The following is a 16,133-nucleotide window of genomic DNA, read 5'->3' as shown; positions in this document are numbered from 1 at the left end:
TATAGATACTGCGGGAAAGTGGCGCAACGAGATCGATCACCACTGGGAACGAGTTTGGGGACGCATGCATCCTGCGAAATTGAGTAGTACCGCTCGTACCGCTTTATCACCTCGTTCTCTCTCATGACGCTATTATGGTAAGTAGTTAATTGATCTCCTCGCCCCCACTTAGTGTATGAATACCTGCACGAGGAACAAGTGCGTGTGATTTATGGTGTGTTGATTTGATGTTTGTGTTATTGTTTACAGCAGTCTACGCAGTATTTACTACTGTCAGTTGTCAGAGATATATCGAAGCTGGGGAATCGTAGACAAAAGGTATGTTGGTTTGGATCCTTTCAATTGACTTGAGGAGGCCTATGGCACTAGCAGCAGCTATAGACCTAGCTGCAGCTCTGGCCCGTGGGCCAAGTTTCCGTATGGCGCCACCACATTTTCATTCGATTAGATACTTATCTAAATCTAATTTACCTCAGAGTCAGAGATGTCCCTTTGGAGTACCGTCCCTTTTTGTAAAAAATAGTAAAAAAGTGGTGGCGCAAATACGGCAAGTTATCCTTCCTTTTTTCAAAATTTTGACATCATCGGTCATGACAATGTCGAAATTTGATGAAATACATAATGTTGGGCGCGATCAGTCAATCTGCGCGATCAACCGATCGCGCTGCGCTATTGAACGATCAAATTAAGATCAATTGGTCGCGCAGCAATCGGTCGATCTCGCAACAATTGGTCGATCGCGTAACAATCGGTCGATCGCGCAATGACATCTTTGCGCGATTGACCGATTGCGCTACAAGTATTTTTCCCGTTATCAGCGGATCGTGCAGGAAAGGCTTTGCGCGATCTACCGATCGTGCAGGAATGGGTTTGCGCGATCGACCGATAGTGCAGGAAAAGTTTTGCGCGATCAACCGATCGTGCAGGAAAAGTTTTGCGCGATCTACCGATCGTACAGGAATGGGTTTGCGCGATCGACCGATCGTGCAGGAATGGTTTCGCGTGTTCGACCGATCGTGCAGGTAAACTATTCCTTAGGGCGATTTCTCAAAGCAATAAAATTCATAGCAGGACAAATTTTCAGTATCACCATAGTGATTTATATAGTGACGTCACACTACGATTGATTTGCAGTTACAATCAACGTTACATCTTTGTGAATTCGGCCCCTGAACATCAGCCGATCACGCCAAACAATTCCTGCACAATCGGCCGATCGCGCAAAACCATTCCTGCACAATCGGCCGATCACTCATAACCTTGCTGCACAATCGACCCATCGCGCAAAATCATTCCTGCACAAACGGCCGATCGCGCCGAGCCATTCCCGCACGATCGGTTGATCGCGCATGTTCGTTGCCGAATGTTGCGCGATCGACCGATTGTTGCGCGATCGACCTATTGATTCCAATCGACCGATTGCTGCGCGATCGACCGATTGCTGCGCGACCAATAGATGATTCAATAGCGCAGCGCGATCGTTCAATAGCGCAGCGCGATCGGTTGATCGCGCAGATTGACCGATCGCGCCCAACACATACATTACATGTACAGAACTTCAGAAGGCATATTTTGTTTTGCAACAGAATTCTGAAGACTGACTTAGTGTACGGAAATTTCTGATGAATGCACTACAGTAGTCCTTGTATAGATTGCTTTCGTTATCTAAAAAATAAAAAATAAAACCTGTCTAAAATATTTCTCTATGTTCGATCGACAAGTTGGGTCATGTTCTCTTTTTAAGACTCCGGTAAGAGTTCTTCATATAATTATAAAGAAAACTCTTATTTAGACACTGGACACCTTTGGTAATTGTGAAAAACCAGTCTTCTCACTTGGTATCTCAACATGCACAAAATAACAAACCTGTGAAAATTTGAACTACAGTTTTAAAGGCAGTGGACACTAAATTGGTAATTGTCAAAGACTAGCCTTCACAGTTAGTGTATCTCAATGTATGCATAAAATAACAAACCTATAAAAATTTGAGCTCAATCGGTCTTCGAAGTTGCGAGATAATAATGAAAGAAAAAAACACCCTTGTCAAACGAAGTTGTGTGCATTAAGATGGTTGATTTCGAGACCTCAAGTTCTAAACCTGAGGTCTCTAAATCAAATTCATGGAAAATTTACTTCTTTCACGAAAACTACGGCACTTCAGAGGGAGCCATTTCTCACAATGTTTTATACCATCATCCTCTCCCCATTACTCGTCACCAAGAAAGGTTTTATGCTAATAATTATTTTGAGGAATTACCAATAGTGTCCACTGCCCTTAATAATAGTAAGGTTTTCATTAACACCATGATTATCTCTACATGAGTTAGGGAGGTTCTGAAAAGAACCAGTGGTTCAATTGTGTCGTCTATAACTAGGGGTAATTTTAAGCAATTGTGGGGTTTTTACGGTCAAGGGCAAAATTTATTGTTTGTGCGTTACTTACTTAGGCATCTTACTAAAGAGAGATGTTTGCACTCAACCAAAGGAGAAACGCTTCAGGTTGTACTGTTTATACCAGTATGGTATCATATTATGAGTGATTATTCACAAGGCTTTTATCATGAACCTTCAACGTAGTTGCGTAATCTCATGATTTTAAGTTAATTCTATGACGGCATAAATGTCAGCTCAAAACATGTTTCCAGTTTGAAATACTGATGACCTCACTTTGCATAGAGACTGGGAAAACCATTGTGTAGTGTATTCACAAAAACAATGCCCAATTGGGCAGAGGGGAATTCCACTTCCTCCATACTTGTATATGCTTGTCATGCTTTGTGTACAGAATTAGCCCCCCCCCCATCCTTTAAAGTCACCTGGAAATAGAATTTGTTTTCTTTCAAACATAAGAGCATATGCTTACGAACAATAAAACATTTTTTTTAGTAATTGTTTGTCTGATTTATATGTTTAAAAAATATATAAAGTTGTTTGGGGGGCTGACTCCGCATACCCCTTTTGTGACGTCAATCGAGGCAGACTTTGCCTGCAATGCGTATAGTAAACACACGTGCAAAGTACATGTACGTCCAAGTCGTGAGTTAGTACATTTCAAAAAGTGTTTTTTTGCGTTCAGCAGCAATACACCTGGTCGGCATTGCCGGAAAAAAACAATTTTTTTGTTGTTGAAACGTATAAATCGTGACAAACATTTACTAAAAAAAATGTTTTATTGTTCGTAAGCATATACTCTTATGTTTGATAAAATTGTCAAAGACCAGCAGGTATTACAACATGCATTAAAATAAAATACACTGTGAACATTTGGGCTGAATTGGTCATCGATGTTGCAGGAAATGAATGAAATAAGAAACACCCTTGTTGCATAAAATGGTGTGCTTTTAGATGCCAAAATGCCTGAACCTTTTCTCTGAATTTGAATTTTTGTTGTGACAAAACCTCTTTCTCTAATGTAAATTTAAGTTATTTAATTTCAATACCAAAATATCTGAGGGATGAAATCTTCGTTTGGGAATACTTTGTTGGTAAAAAGTGTATTTGAAATAATGTCAGTCACGTAATAACAAACAACAAATTCTGTTATATTCTGTCTTTTCTGTTATATCGAAGTTAGATGTCAGCAGTGCTCTTGGAGCTAAGTACAGACTCCACCCTAAATGGTCGAACCCAAGCAGCCGGATCCCACAAATATTGACAGCCCTGAGAAGGAGTGCAACAGTATTGCTATTCATTCACAGACACAACACGATGACGTGCGGGATGCTCGGGATGCTCCCATCGTTATGATGACCTTCTTGGGACACTGGTACAGAGCCAGCAGTGTATAATGTACATGTAATGAGCATGCACACTTCTTGACACACACGCTGTGAAACTTGTCCACTCGCCATACAAAGTCATGCACATACAAACAGATCCAGTTACATGGCCGACAGCATCAATCAAAGCACTGTAGCAATCTACCTACTTTGCATGCGTGAAGCTGAGATACATGATTTGAACCATCGACGTTCCTGTGGCCGGTCGTCGTTGGCACCAGGATGGCTTCATTCTGCGGACATTTGTCAGTGTTTATACCCATTTGTCTGCAGTGGTTGGCGTGGGTCGTAACGGCTCAGCAGAAAAATATTCCAGGTGAGTTGAGTAGGCTTATTATTTAAAACAACTTGTAATAATATTAAAGTTTACGATTTACACCACAACAGTGTTGTGTTATTAATTTTGGTTTTTACCCATACATCGATGTGTGTTAGCGCTGTATACTCAGTACTTTTCCCGAGTCCTGTGAAAAAATATCACAGGCATGTCACTCGGGTGGGATTCGAACCTACGACCCTTGCAATTCTAGAGCAGTGTCTTTACCAACTAGACTACCGAGGTTGCCCGGTAGCTAGAGGCAGTTCGAATCCTATGTTTTGGCAGCGGGTACCGCAACGATTATAAGATGTTAAATTTGCATCGGGGATAAAGTGTTGTGTTACATTCACCATGCAATTTTCCTCTGGTATGGGGCGCTTACTAGAACTTTGCAAAGGGCACCACAGCAAACGCACAGGGCATCATGGCAATTGCTATGGGGGCCGTGGGTTGTTGCAAGGCCTGCCCTATAAATGTGTGCAATACACTGACAAGAGACAATCATGGAAGATTTTGACCCTTGGGAAATAAGTAGGACAAAGCAGTACATCATGGCAAGATTGGTTTTCATGCAATTTAAAAACGATTATGCTGACCTTTCTGACAAGTCTCATGGGGTCTAAAAGATCCCTGGTTTGTGGTCAGATCACCGGAAAAATCAATTTGAAATCCTGGCTGAACTAATATTTGTTTAAACCATCAAAGGTTTCCTTTGATTTTTTAAGCCAACCTTTCGACTAGACACTTTCGTTTTCATGAAATGTTGCAATCCTTCAAGTTGTAGTCTTACCCAATCTTTAGTTGCTAATACTTATAGAAATAATATAAATTTGTAAGCCCTATTTTTATCCTTTCCTGGAACTGCTGTTTGGTTGGTTAATGATGAAAAATTAATCATATCCACTAGGCCTTAAAGGGAAGGAACACGTTTGGTAATTACTCAAAACAGATATTAACTTTAAAACTGACCTGGTAATGAGCATTGGAGAGCTTTTGAAAGTGTAAAACACTGAGGGAAACGACTCCTCCGAAGTATTGTAGTTTTTGAGAAAGAGGTAAAACTTCTCACTGAAATAATAAACGACTTCTAGCTAGAAGTTTTTTATTCCTATCTGAAAGTGTTTTTTTCTTTCATCATTTTCTCGCCACTTCGATGACCAATTGAGCCCAAATTTTCACAGGCTTGTTATTTTATGGTTATGATTGGATACACCAAGTGAGAACACTGATCTTTGACAATTACCAAATGTGTACAGTGCCTTTAAGATTAGTCATGATGATCTGTTACTTGCAAAATTGAACGATTGAAATTACACATTTGAAAAAAACCCATAAGTGTTCCTGCATTAGGCCTGTACATGTATGCTTTGTTTTTGAAAGGGCAAGGGCACCAAGGCATGTTCTCCTTGGTAAAGGGCTTTCTACAGTAGGAGGAAATTTTACATTTCTGCATTTCAAGGGCACTAAGGCAATGACCGGGGGGCATGGAGGCACTCGCCTTCAGTACCTCTGTGAAGTATCAGGCCTGTTACCCTCATTGTATACAGATATTTAGGGACTTCTCAAATGAAATGACACCTCAAAGCGTGACTGGACAGTCATACCAAGTCAGTTAATTACTTCACATACTTGTAATGACACATAATGAGTTGCCTCATTATTCTGTCATTAAATCACAGGCCAGTGAGCATCCATAGAGTGATCGATATTGGAAAAACAGCCAGTGAATGATGCTTAATGACACTTTTTGTTATGGCTTGTTAAAAATAAACCAGGAGCGCAACTTCGTAAGCTGTTCAAGCAGAAAATCCTGCTGAAAATTAATCACTAAGCAAAAATTAGATGGGAACCAGTCATGTTAAGCAAATTTTTTCACTGTATGTCTTGGCTGGTAGAATGTTTCTGTTAATAAATGTATGTACCGGTAAGCATTTATTTTGCTTTGCAAACTGTTTTGGGACAATTGAACCAATGACCCTGGATTACATAAAGGCCTAGTTATAGTCTGAAATCTAGACGCACGATCATAAAAAGGCACGGTTTTTAGGCCTCAGTCTTAGGATTGCGCACAAGATTCCCGTCGCGCGACCATCGCGCGACCGACTATAAACTGGCCTTAAGGCTACTTTACATAAGTCATCGATGCATAATTTCATACATACATTCAGCAGAAAAAGGGTGACCATAAAGCCATTATAGTGCAAATGGGATATTCTTTATCTCTGATGCAAAACTAACATCTATTTAAATTGTTGCAGTACCCGCTGCTGACACATAGGATTGGACCTGCCTTTAGCCACCGGGCTAGCTCGATGGTTTAGTAGTAAGACATCTGCTCTAGCTATGCAAACGTCGTGGGTTCCAATCCCATCCTAGTGAGATGCATGTGGGTATTTTATTTTCACAGAACTCAGGGAAATCACTGAGTATACAGTGCTTAGTACACATCGGTTTAAGAATCAAAACCAAGTTATAAATATTCTTTATCCCGATGCAAAACTAACATCTATAATGGTGTGATCTTTGCCTACATGTACATACAGTCGTTATTTCTATTCTATGTTACGTTTATGTTCCATACCTTGTGTATGGAATGGGAATAAAGTGAATTGAAAGTAAAAAACTTTTAAAGTCATAAAAGTGAAATGTTTTGTTCTCATTTCAGTTTGGACATGGTTGGATGGTTCAATGCTCGTCAATCAATCAAGCACGCTGACACGTCACACAACGGGGAAGCAGTACCCAGGAAGCAGGGTCGACAGTGCTGTATGGACGGACACCGACACTGGGGTAATGTGGATGTTCGGTGGGAGGGTGGGGAGTGGATCGCCCGCTCTGAATGAGCTATGGAGGTACTCCATGTCGTCAGGGGATTGGACGAACATCAAACATGATCGGGAACATCAATGGCCGCAATCTCGCTACGCCGCAGCTGTATGCGGAGTGCCGGGTTCCTTCCTTGTGGTTCATGGAGGAGCGGAATCAGCAGTGAATCTCTTAAGCGACACGTGGTTGTATCATCTGCATAATGAGTCGTGGACGTTATTGCAGGAGAGCTCCGACCCAGGCGCTCAAACCAACAGACTGCATTGGTGTACGCGGAACGCGTTGTGGTTGCTGACCTTGAAAGAAACAACTATTGATCCAGACACTATGTGGAGATATTCACTCATGAACTACGAGTGGGAACAAGTCAGTGCTGACTTTGATGATGTTCTAAGTAGACAAACTCATGTAGTTGGACAGAGATACGGGTCGACCACTTGGGTAGTGAACGACACGGAGTTATACCTTTTAGGAGCGAGACCCTCTGATAGCGGACATAATGAAGAGGAGAGATGTCAGGGGAAGAAACAGGAGTGCGCCCTCTGGAGATTCTCAACCGTTTCAAATAAGTGGAGGCGGGTTAGCTTTAATTATACGAACACAAGAGCAGGGGAGGTTGTCGACAGTGATTTGATCGAGTTTACTGCGACACCAGGCTGCCCTGCCAAAGGCGCCTCTTGGCAAGACACAGACGGCAACCTGTGGCTGCAGGATAGCTCCGCAGGTATGGACACCTGTGAGAAAAAACAGCATGCTAGATCAGACTTATGGATGTTTGATCTACAACACAACAGGTGGGAACATTTCAAGAGCCTACTGTCACCTCAGTACCAACTCGGTTATGAAATCATCCAGGGAATGAGTGATGTTCGCAACCACCCCGCCCCACGTGCCTACTGTGCCAGCTGGTCCTGGAACAACACTTATTATTTATTCGGCGGGCTCGCGAGAAACGGGAGCAACGGCGCCCTCAATGATCTGTGGAGTTTCCAGTTGGTAGGCGTGGACAGCCTTGAGGGAAGACCAACTAGTACGATGGCCATCTCACCCGTTGGTGTCTTTTTCCTCTCCCTCGGTGCCCTATGTTTCTTAGCCTTGCTTGTATTCAGTATAATATTCTTTTCAAAATGTTCCACGGGGCCGAGGTTGAAACCGCCAAACCATTTTGGCGATAAGATTCGCTATTCTCCTGTTGAGACTGATGAGGTGTTTATCACATAGCGCTTCACACACAGTACTCAAGATTGTCCGCTGCATATCTGACAGTACAGACAGGCCACGAAATAAACCCACAGCACCCACAGGAATTGCTTTTGTGCCCTGTGCTTTTGCTGTGGTGCACTTGGCCAAAATTCACATTGAACTGCCCCTTACCAGAGGAAAACTGCTGTGCCCCTTCAGGACCGAAACTCAAGGCCTATACGATGATAGGTCTTAAGACTAGTCTTGGTATCTTAAGACTAGTTTTGCCGGTCTCAGGTCTTGGACCTTCATGGTCTTGGTCTCTGCTCGACCATCTGGGTCTTGATTTTGGACCTTTAGGTCTTGGCCTCTTGGATTAATCGGGTCTCGAATACTACACTGAATTCTAATGCTCTCATAACTGCCATTGCTCAGAAATTTCTTAAGCCCAAGATACAGTCGACTCTCGTTATGACAGGATTAATGTTTTTAAAATTATTTATTATTTGTGGACACTATTGGTAATTACTCAAAATAATTATTAGTGTAAAACCTTTATTGGTGGAGAGTAATGGGGAGAGGTTGATGGTGTAAAACATTGTGAGAAATGGCTCCCTCTGAAGTGCTATAGTTTTCGAGAGAGAAGTAATTTTCCGCGAATTTGATTTCAAGACCTCAAGTTTAGAACTAAACGCACACAACTTCGTGTGACAAGGGTATTTTGTTCTTTCATTAATATCTCGCAAGTTTGATGACCGATTGAGCTTAAATTTTCACAGGTTTGTTATTTTATGTATATGATGAGATACTCCAACCGTGAAGGCTAGTCTTTGACAATTACCAATAGTGTACATTGCCTTTAAGTCAATGGGAAACGTTTGAAGGGGCACCAATGCTAAGACCAGATAACAGAGGCCACGGCTTTGTGTAATTCCATAACTGGAAATGATATTCAGGACTTAAGAATGTACTTTTATAAGCAGAACCTCTTTACAACAGTGCTCTTTATACGTATGTAAAACCCGGTCATACTTCCTGCGAATCTATATGTGAGATGAACGTTGACGTCACAAATTCACAACAAATAATTCGCAGGGGTTGAGCTGTGCTCAACTCTCTTGCGAATACCGCAGCAAAAACAGAGTTGTGACGTCAATTCACGTCAAATTCGCATCGCAGGAAGTGAACCAGGCTTTATAACGAGAGTTGACTGCACTACATGTAAATGATGTACATTACATTGATATATATTGCTACAAAGGAAACATTCCTTGCATTTACCTGCATAGTGTTGTTGGTCTAAATTTGTCAAATGAAAGTTATGTATTAAAACAGGGTACTGTCAAAGACAGCATTCAATGTTATTCTGTTATCTACTTGATCATTCTTTACTTTAAGTGTTTTAGAATAATGCAAGTGATCTTTGGAATCAATATGTATGAAAACATTTCTTAGCCACTTCAACTACGTTTGTTTAATACTACTAATCTTGTTCATGAGGTGAACACATTCTCAAGTCATTTAGAGTAGGCAGTCCCGGCAAAAACAGTGGGGAACAGGGTTTAGCCAGAACTTTGCATAAGGCAATAACTGTGTTAGCAGAGAATGGTTAGTGAAATGCAAATGCGCACAAGCACCAATTTCAAGCTAACCTGTGAAATACACTTATTATTGTTCTAAAATATAATTATTACATTTCAAATTTCCAACCATTCACGCTAAAAGTAACAAAAATTAGAAAATAACTGTTAAAAATTTGGCGACTAGACTAGAGAGGAAAACATAAAAATTATCCTTTAACCAAAAGGTTCAGTCGACCAAAGATGATCTCTTAGAAATAAAAAAGGCATTACACATATTTGCAATAAGCGCAAATGTTTTCTGCTTCAGTATGAGCTGATAATTTCCTGACAATAAACAGAGCCATGAAATTGTGCTACTGCATCGAAGTAGAATAGCTACAGATAAAACCAAAAATAGTTCAATGTTTGTTATGGTTATAGTGTATGTATCAGGTTTTGTATTCAGTCTTTATTTTTTAAATTTGTAAAATGACTTTCTATGAACTCATCTGTATTCATTGAGGAAAGTTGACATGAAACTGACTATGTATGAAGTATGATCATGAATAAATTTCACAGTTCCTAAAATTCAAATTGTGAAACCTGTGGTTGTAAAATTCCAGAACTTATAAACTGCGATGCTAAAAACACTGCCATTATTCAGCTCGATGGCTATGTAATTTTCCATTAACGGACTGATCCGTTAAGCTCCTTCCAGTTATGCATTGATCAATTGCAGCAAGGACTACGTGCAGAGTGCAGACACATGCCTAAATCCCATTACTAAATGTAAACAAGATGCCGCCATGTGGTTTGCTGTGTTGTGAATTAAAGGCACAGGGGTCGATTTCACAAAGAGTTAGGACTAGTCCAACCATGCTTAGGACTAGTCCTAACTTAGGACTAGTCCAACCATGCTTAGGACTAGTCCTAACTTGGACTAGTCCAACCATGCTTAGGACTAGTCCTAACTTAGGACTAGTCCAACCATGCCTCAGATTTAGAATTTGAGGTCTCGAAATCAACCAACTAAATGCACACAACTTCATGTGACAAGGGTGTTTTTTTTCCTCATTATCTCGCAACTTCGATGAAGAATTGAGCTCAAATTTTTACAGGTTTGTTATTTTATGCATATATGTTGAGATACACCAAATGAGAAGACTGGTCTTTGACAATTACCAATAGTGTCTTTAAAGGTGACAGCCTGCACAGAAATGTGACGTCTGGAGGATTTAGGGGCCGAGTTGAGGTCCATGTGTTGACTTTAAGCCATGTGTTCATAAAGCACTCGTCCAACAAAGATAATTGCGTTCAAAGACCTGTGTCTGCACTTTGTGTGACCCAACATTAATAGGTGAAATAAATAAACAATGTGTCAATGTTAAAAGCTAAACTGGGACCTATTCCATGGCTCTGCTTACCGCAAAATTCTGCGCTTGGAATCACCAAAGTGCTTACAGGGTAGACGTCAAATTTCTTAGCTAGCTGTGTAAGCGTAGAATGCCTAGTAGTGTCTAGTATGCAAATGCTCATGCACAAGCAAATATTCCCCGCTAACTTGAAATACGGCCGATGTCAGCACTGAATTTCTGCTTTCAGTAAGCGCTGATTCTTTGCCTACAGTAAGCAAAGCCATGAAATTGGGCCCTGGTCGTTTGAATAAAAAATAATGGGGAAAAAAGCATCACTGTTATCATAATTCATATGGACTTGTGACATTAGGGGCTGAATTCACAAAGCAATAAAATTCATCGCAAGACAAATTTTCAGAATTACCATAGTGATTTGTATTGTGACATCACACTTTACTGCGCAACTAAGATTGATTTGCAGTTAAGTTCAATCTTAGATCTTTGTGAAATCGGCCCAGAACTGTTTTTATTTTAAATCATCACTCAGGGAGAAATTTTTTGTTAGAAAAGGGGAGAATAGATGAACAGTGAAAAAAGTCGCTAACAGCATCCACAAGGTTGTGTACTATGGGATGAGGGAGAGTGTTTGTTGGTGCAGACTAACTGTTACACTGCCTTAGTTATAACTGTGTCTTACTTGATGATATGTATTCTTTGTAGATCTTTGGAGCTGTGGTTATAATACTTTACATATTGAGCCTTGTTAATAAAATAAAGTTACTAGCCTTGTCCAAGGCTCTTTTTACGCAAGCACCGGCCCGCTCTGAACTCACAAACTGCTTACATGTAGATACTATACAGCACAGTATATAACAGTACTTGATACCGTGGGGTCAAAGCATGGCTTTTTGAGGTATCAACGAGGTTACATCTAGGCTGTTGCGGCCATTGATCTCTATGATATAGTAGAGATCAATGGTTGCGGCCTCATTGTCCGAGGTACAACCTCGGAAAACCATGCTTCGACCCCACGGTACCAAGTACTGTTATGTACCATGCAGTTACTTATAGTTTCTCAAAGTACCGTGCAGTATAATATCTATGCAGTTCGTGAATTCGTAGTAGCGGGCCGGTGCTTGCATAAAGAGCCTTGGACAAGGCTATAAAGTTACAGGTGCGTTAGGGTGCAGACATGTAAAGGCAAAGTATATATTTTGTTTTCAGAAACGTTTGGTTGCTTTTATCCTAAATGTATATATGTAGATGCATACAATAAAACTAACCTGTGAAAATTTAATATCTGTTTTTGAGATGTTGCCGCTGGAAGAATAATTCCCTATAGGAATACACAAGCTGAGAAACGTTACTGACAGTAACACTTTTCAGATTAAAATTTTGGGGGATAAAAGCTGACCTGTTTTAACATAATCACATTACTTTTAACTGATTTTTTAAAAATATATTCCTTATACTACCAAAAGCTGATGTGGGCTTCCAAGCAAAGTTTTTTTTTATTGCTATTAGTTTTAAAAGTGATTGCCAAATGGTTCTGTATAGGTTCTGTATAGAGCGTTTTAAAAATAAAATCTTAATTTGGTGAACCATTTTATCTTTTAAAGAACTGGGAGTTATTCTGGATCTGGATTTGTACGGTTCATGGGCGGGTAGGGCATACAATGCGCATCGGGTGCAAGAACACTGCAGCGAACTTGTACTCTTTTTGATAAGCGTACTCAACTCTTATACAAGAATAAATACGTTCCATTCAAAGGATGAAGCAATATTGGTGAAGTGTTTTGCTTTAGGACACAAGTGTTACGACCAAGACTTATTGTACATGTATTGGCGGGCATGCAACTTCATCAAAAAATAGGAAAATTACAACATTTCAATGATTTTGTATAGTATTTTTCAATTTTGAAAGGTAAAACTGAGATTAAAAAAGAGAGGAAAAGTTGCATGGCTATAGAGGACTGCTTTGCAGCAGCTGATGCTCAGTCCATTTGTTTGCTTAGCATGAGTTTTAATGAACCAGCCATGACCCTTTTACAATACATGGTGTTTACGGCCGGTAACCTTTTCCTGCTAAGCAACTTTCACTGTGCTTAGCAACAGTGAAAGTATTTTGCAGCTCCATGAAATTTGCCCCAGTTAAATGCATTATAATTTGTAAGACATATTGCTTCAGCCTGCAGGCATTGTTACAGCAACAAGGGCAGTTTTGACAATGAATATCAGATCTTTTAAAGCTCCCTCACTTGAAACGGAAATTAAAAAACAACACTAAATTCATTGCTTTCCTGTATGCTATCAAATAAATAAAATGATTGGTTCATTGAAAATTTATTAATATTGCTGGAGGCGCCACAGCTGGTCGCCTAATGGGGTAAGCCGGCTAAATCCTGAAATGTTTTTTTTATTCAATACTATGGCATGGAATTCCATTTGTTTGCCTTTGTTTCAGGCATAAGAGGGAATTTCCTTTGCTTGCCTGCTTTCTGCGAGCTATAAATTTACCTGCCCTTGGGTGTGACTCCGAAACTAAGTGAAGACAAATATTGTGTGAGCAGCGCTATATATGTACTACTCAGGAGTCACACTCGTGCGTTTTCACAAGTCATACTCTAAGACAGGTTTTCAGTAGCACCATGTGAGTAGCTCTTTTGAGTAGCGCAAATTTTGAAAAGAACTGGTGGTTGCCGACTCTACGTTTCAATCAGTATGCTCTGAAAGTCTTCATGACTCTGCTGGAACTCTGTCATACTCTTACTCGCTAGTCATACTGTGTCATGCAGTCTGAGTATACTTGCTATTTTCATAAGAGTAACACTCACCACAAATACACCACTGCTCTGAGCTTATGTATTCTCTTGCGTTACATTTGTGTGAGTACATACTAATTTAACTCAAGTAAAGAGTGCAAATGTTCCCTTCTCTACTTTGAAGGTATACTCTCTCTTGTTAAAGACAGTGGACACTATTGGTTATTGTCCAAGACTAGTCTTCACAGTTGGTGTATCTCAACATATGCATAAAATAACAAACCTCTGAAAATTTGAGCTCAATTGGTCGTCGAAGTTGCGAGATAATAATTGAAGAAAAAACACCCTTGTCACACGAAGTTATGTGCTTTCTGATGCTTGATTTCGAGACCTCAAATTCTAAACTTGAGGTCTCGAAATAAAATTCGTGGAAAATTACTTCTTACTCGAAAACTACGTCACTTCAGGGGGAGCTGTTTCTCACTATGTTTTATACCATCAACCTCTCCCCAGTACTTGTAATCAAGAATGGTTTTATGATGATAATTATTTTGAGTAATTACCAATAGTGTCCACTGCCTTTAAGTCACGAGTTGTTATATTGACAATTGAGCACTAGGGCATATACCAATTTTAGTGAGACAAACGAACAACCAATAAGACACAAACCAAAAAAACAATATAGTATAATGCCCCAAACTAGGCAAGTTTTCTCACGAGTAAGACCCTGAACAATAATTGTGCACTCGTGGGATATTCACTTTTAACAAGAGTAATGCACTCGGACAAAACCAATACAAGACTCTCGGTCTGAGAGCGAGTATTACATCTATTCACAAGTCAGACCAAAAAAGTTTAACCAAAAAACCAATATATGTGAGTATTCTCTTTACTCGCAGGTTTCCTCACAAGAATTGCTGAACAATAATTGTGCACTAATGAACTATTCTCTTTTAACAAGAGTAATGCACTTGGACAAAACTAATACAAGACTCTCGGTCTGAGAGCGAGTATAACTTCTATTCACAAGTCAGACCAAAAAAGTTTAACCAAAAAACCAATATATGCGAGTATTTTCCTTACTTGCACGTTTTCTCACAAGAAATACTCAGAACAATAATTGTGCACTCATGGAATATTCTCCTTTAACAAGAGTAATGCACTTGGACAAAATCAATACAAGACTCATGATCTGAGAGTGAGCATTCGCAAGTTATACACCTGCTTCTGTTGTACTTTTGACAATTTTGCCCTCAGCTGTTCTCATAACATGCACAAATGCGTCATATTGATAAATATTGATAAATGTCTACAATATTTATGCACGTTTTTGAACATTTTCTCCCCCTACAAGTAAATATTAAGCCTTAAACAATGTTTAAGTGTGCCCACAGTTGTGTGCTCATTTTAATAAGAGTTACAATGTATACATTCAAACAAAACTGAAAGCATATTTTTGGTTTGAGCGCGAGTATTCTGTTCTCTACTTGCAAAATATATATTCAATTATTGAACAAAAAACTGATTGTGTACAATTGTATTTCAGCTTATATTCAACGATTCACAAAACATTTTATGCTTGCACTTTTTCCATAAACTTGCCCTTTGCCTGTTAAGTTACTTTTACCAAATATTAATTAAACGTTTTTTTTTTTAAATCTATTTTTTTATGTTGCATTTATCTACGCATTGCTTGGCAATATTTGTTTAAATTTGGTGTTATCCATGTTATTTATTTACGATTTGTTTGATATGACATCTTTATTTTTAGTATGTGCGTTTATTGAAAGATGACACATTTATGTATGTATCTGTAATATTGTGAAAAGTAAATCTTGCAATATAAGCTTCATGTCCCTCCGTTTTTTATTTGAGAATTTACTTTATTGGCTATTAATGGCAGACTTTGATTTAACCCTCGGCACCCACAGCAATTGCCAAGGTGCCATTTATTTTGCTGCCCTTTGCAACTACATGTATCCAATACAAATTTCATTTCCTCAAATTTCATTTTCCTTACCAGAGGAAAACTGCTGCGCTACTTTCAAGAGCGAAGTTCAACACCTGCAGTGGGAGAAATAAATATCAACCACGCAAACAAGTTTTTGAGGTTTAAAAATGAATAAATTTTATTGAATCAACAAAACTACATATATCAACGAAAACACTTGAGATGTTACATAAGCAATGTACTAATAGCTGGTTTAGATACAGATCCTTAAACATTATACACGTATTCACAATATTGATGATCCCAACACTTAAAGGCAGTGGACACTATTGGTAATTACTCAAAATAATTATCAGCATAAAACCTCACTTGGTAACAAGTAATGGGGAGAGGTTGA

At 39.4% G+C, this 16,133-nt stretch overlaps 1 protein-coding gene across 2 annotated transcripts; it reads left to right on the top strand.

The window, feature by feature from the left end:
* Positions 1-173: 173 nt before the first annotated feature.
* LOC139945525 (uncharacterized) lies at positions 174-15,536 on the top strand. 2 transcript variants are annotated; one of them, XM_071942915.1, is made up of 3 exons: positions 174-318; positions 3,575-4,095; positions 6,764-15,536. In XM_071942915.1, exons 2-3 carry the CDS (start codon positions 4,002-4,004, stop codon positions 8,143-8,145), a joined length of 1,476 nt encoding a protein of 491 aa, XP_071799016.1. In that variant the 5' UTR covers positions 174-318; positions 3,575-4,001; the 3' UTR covers positions 8,146-15,536. The 2 variants fall into 2 exon arrangements, with proteins under 2 accessions (XP_071799016.1, XP_071799007.1); XM_071942906.1 differs by having other exon boundaries at positions 3,571-4,095.
* The last annotated feature ends 597 nt before the right edge of the window (positions 15,537-16,133 follow it).

The sequence above is a fragment of the Asterias amurensis genome, chromosome 1 (assembly GCF_032118995.1).
Source record: "Asterias amurensis chromosome 1, ASM3211899v1".
In the NCBI taxonomy this organism is placed as follows: Eukaryota; Metazoa; Echinodermata; class Asteroidea; order Forcipulatida; family Asteriidae; genus Asterias; species Asterias amurensis.
The sequence above is the reverse complement of the archived record's forward strand: the minus strand, read 5'-3'. Positions and strand labels throughout refer to the sequence as shown.

What these genes read in the sequence shown, in the direction of transcription:
- LOC139945525 (XM_071942915.1), top strand. Translation starts at nt 4,002, where the DNA reads ATGGCTTCATTCTGCGGACATTTGTCAGTGTTTATACCCATTTGTCTG. An exon ending in TCAGCAGAAAAATATTCCAG is followed by an intron (nt 4,096 to 6,763) that starts GTGAGTTGAGTA and finishes TTCTCATTTCAG; the next exon opens with TTTGGACATGGTTGGATGGT.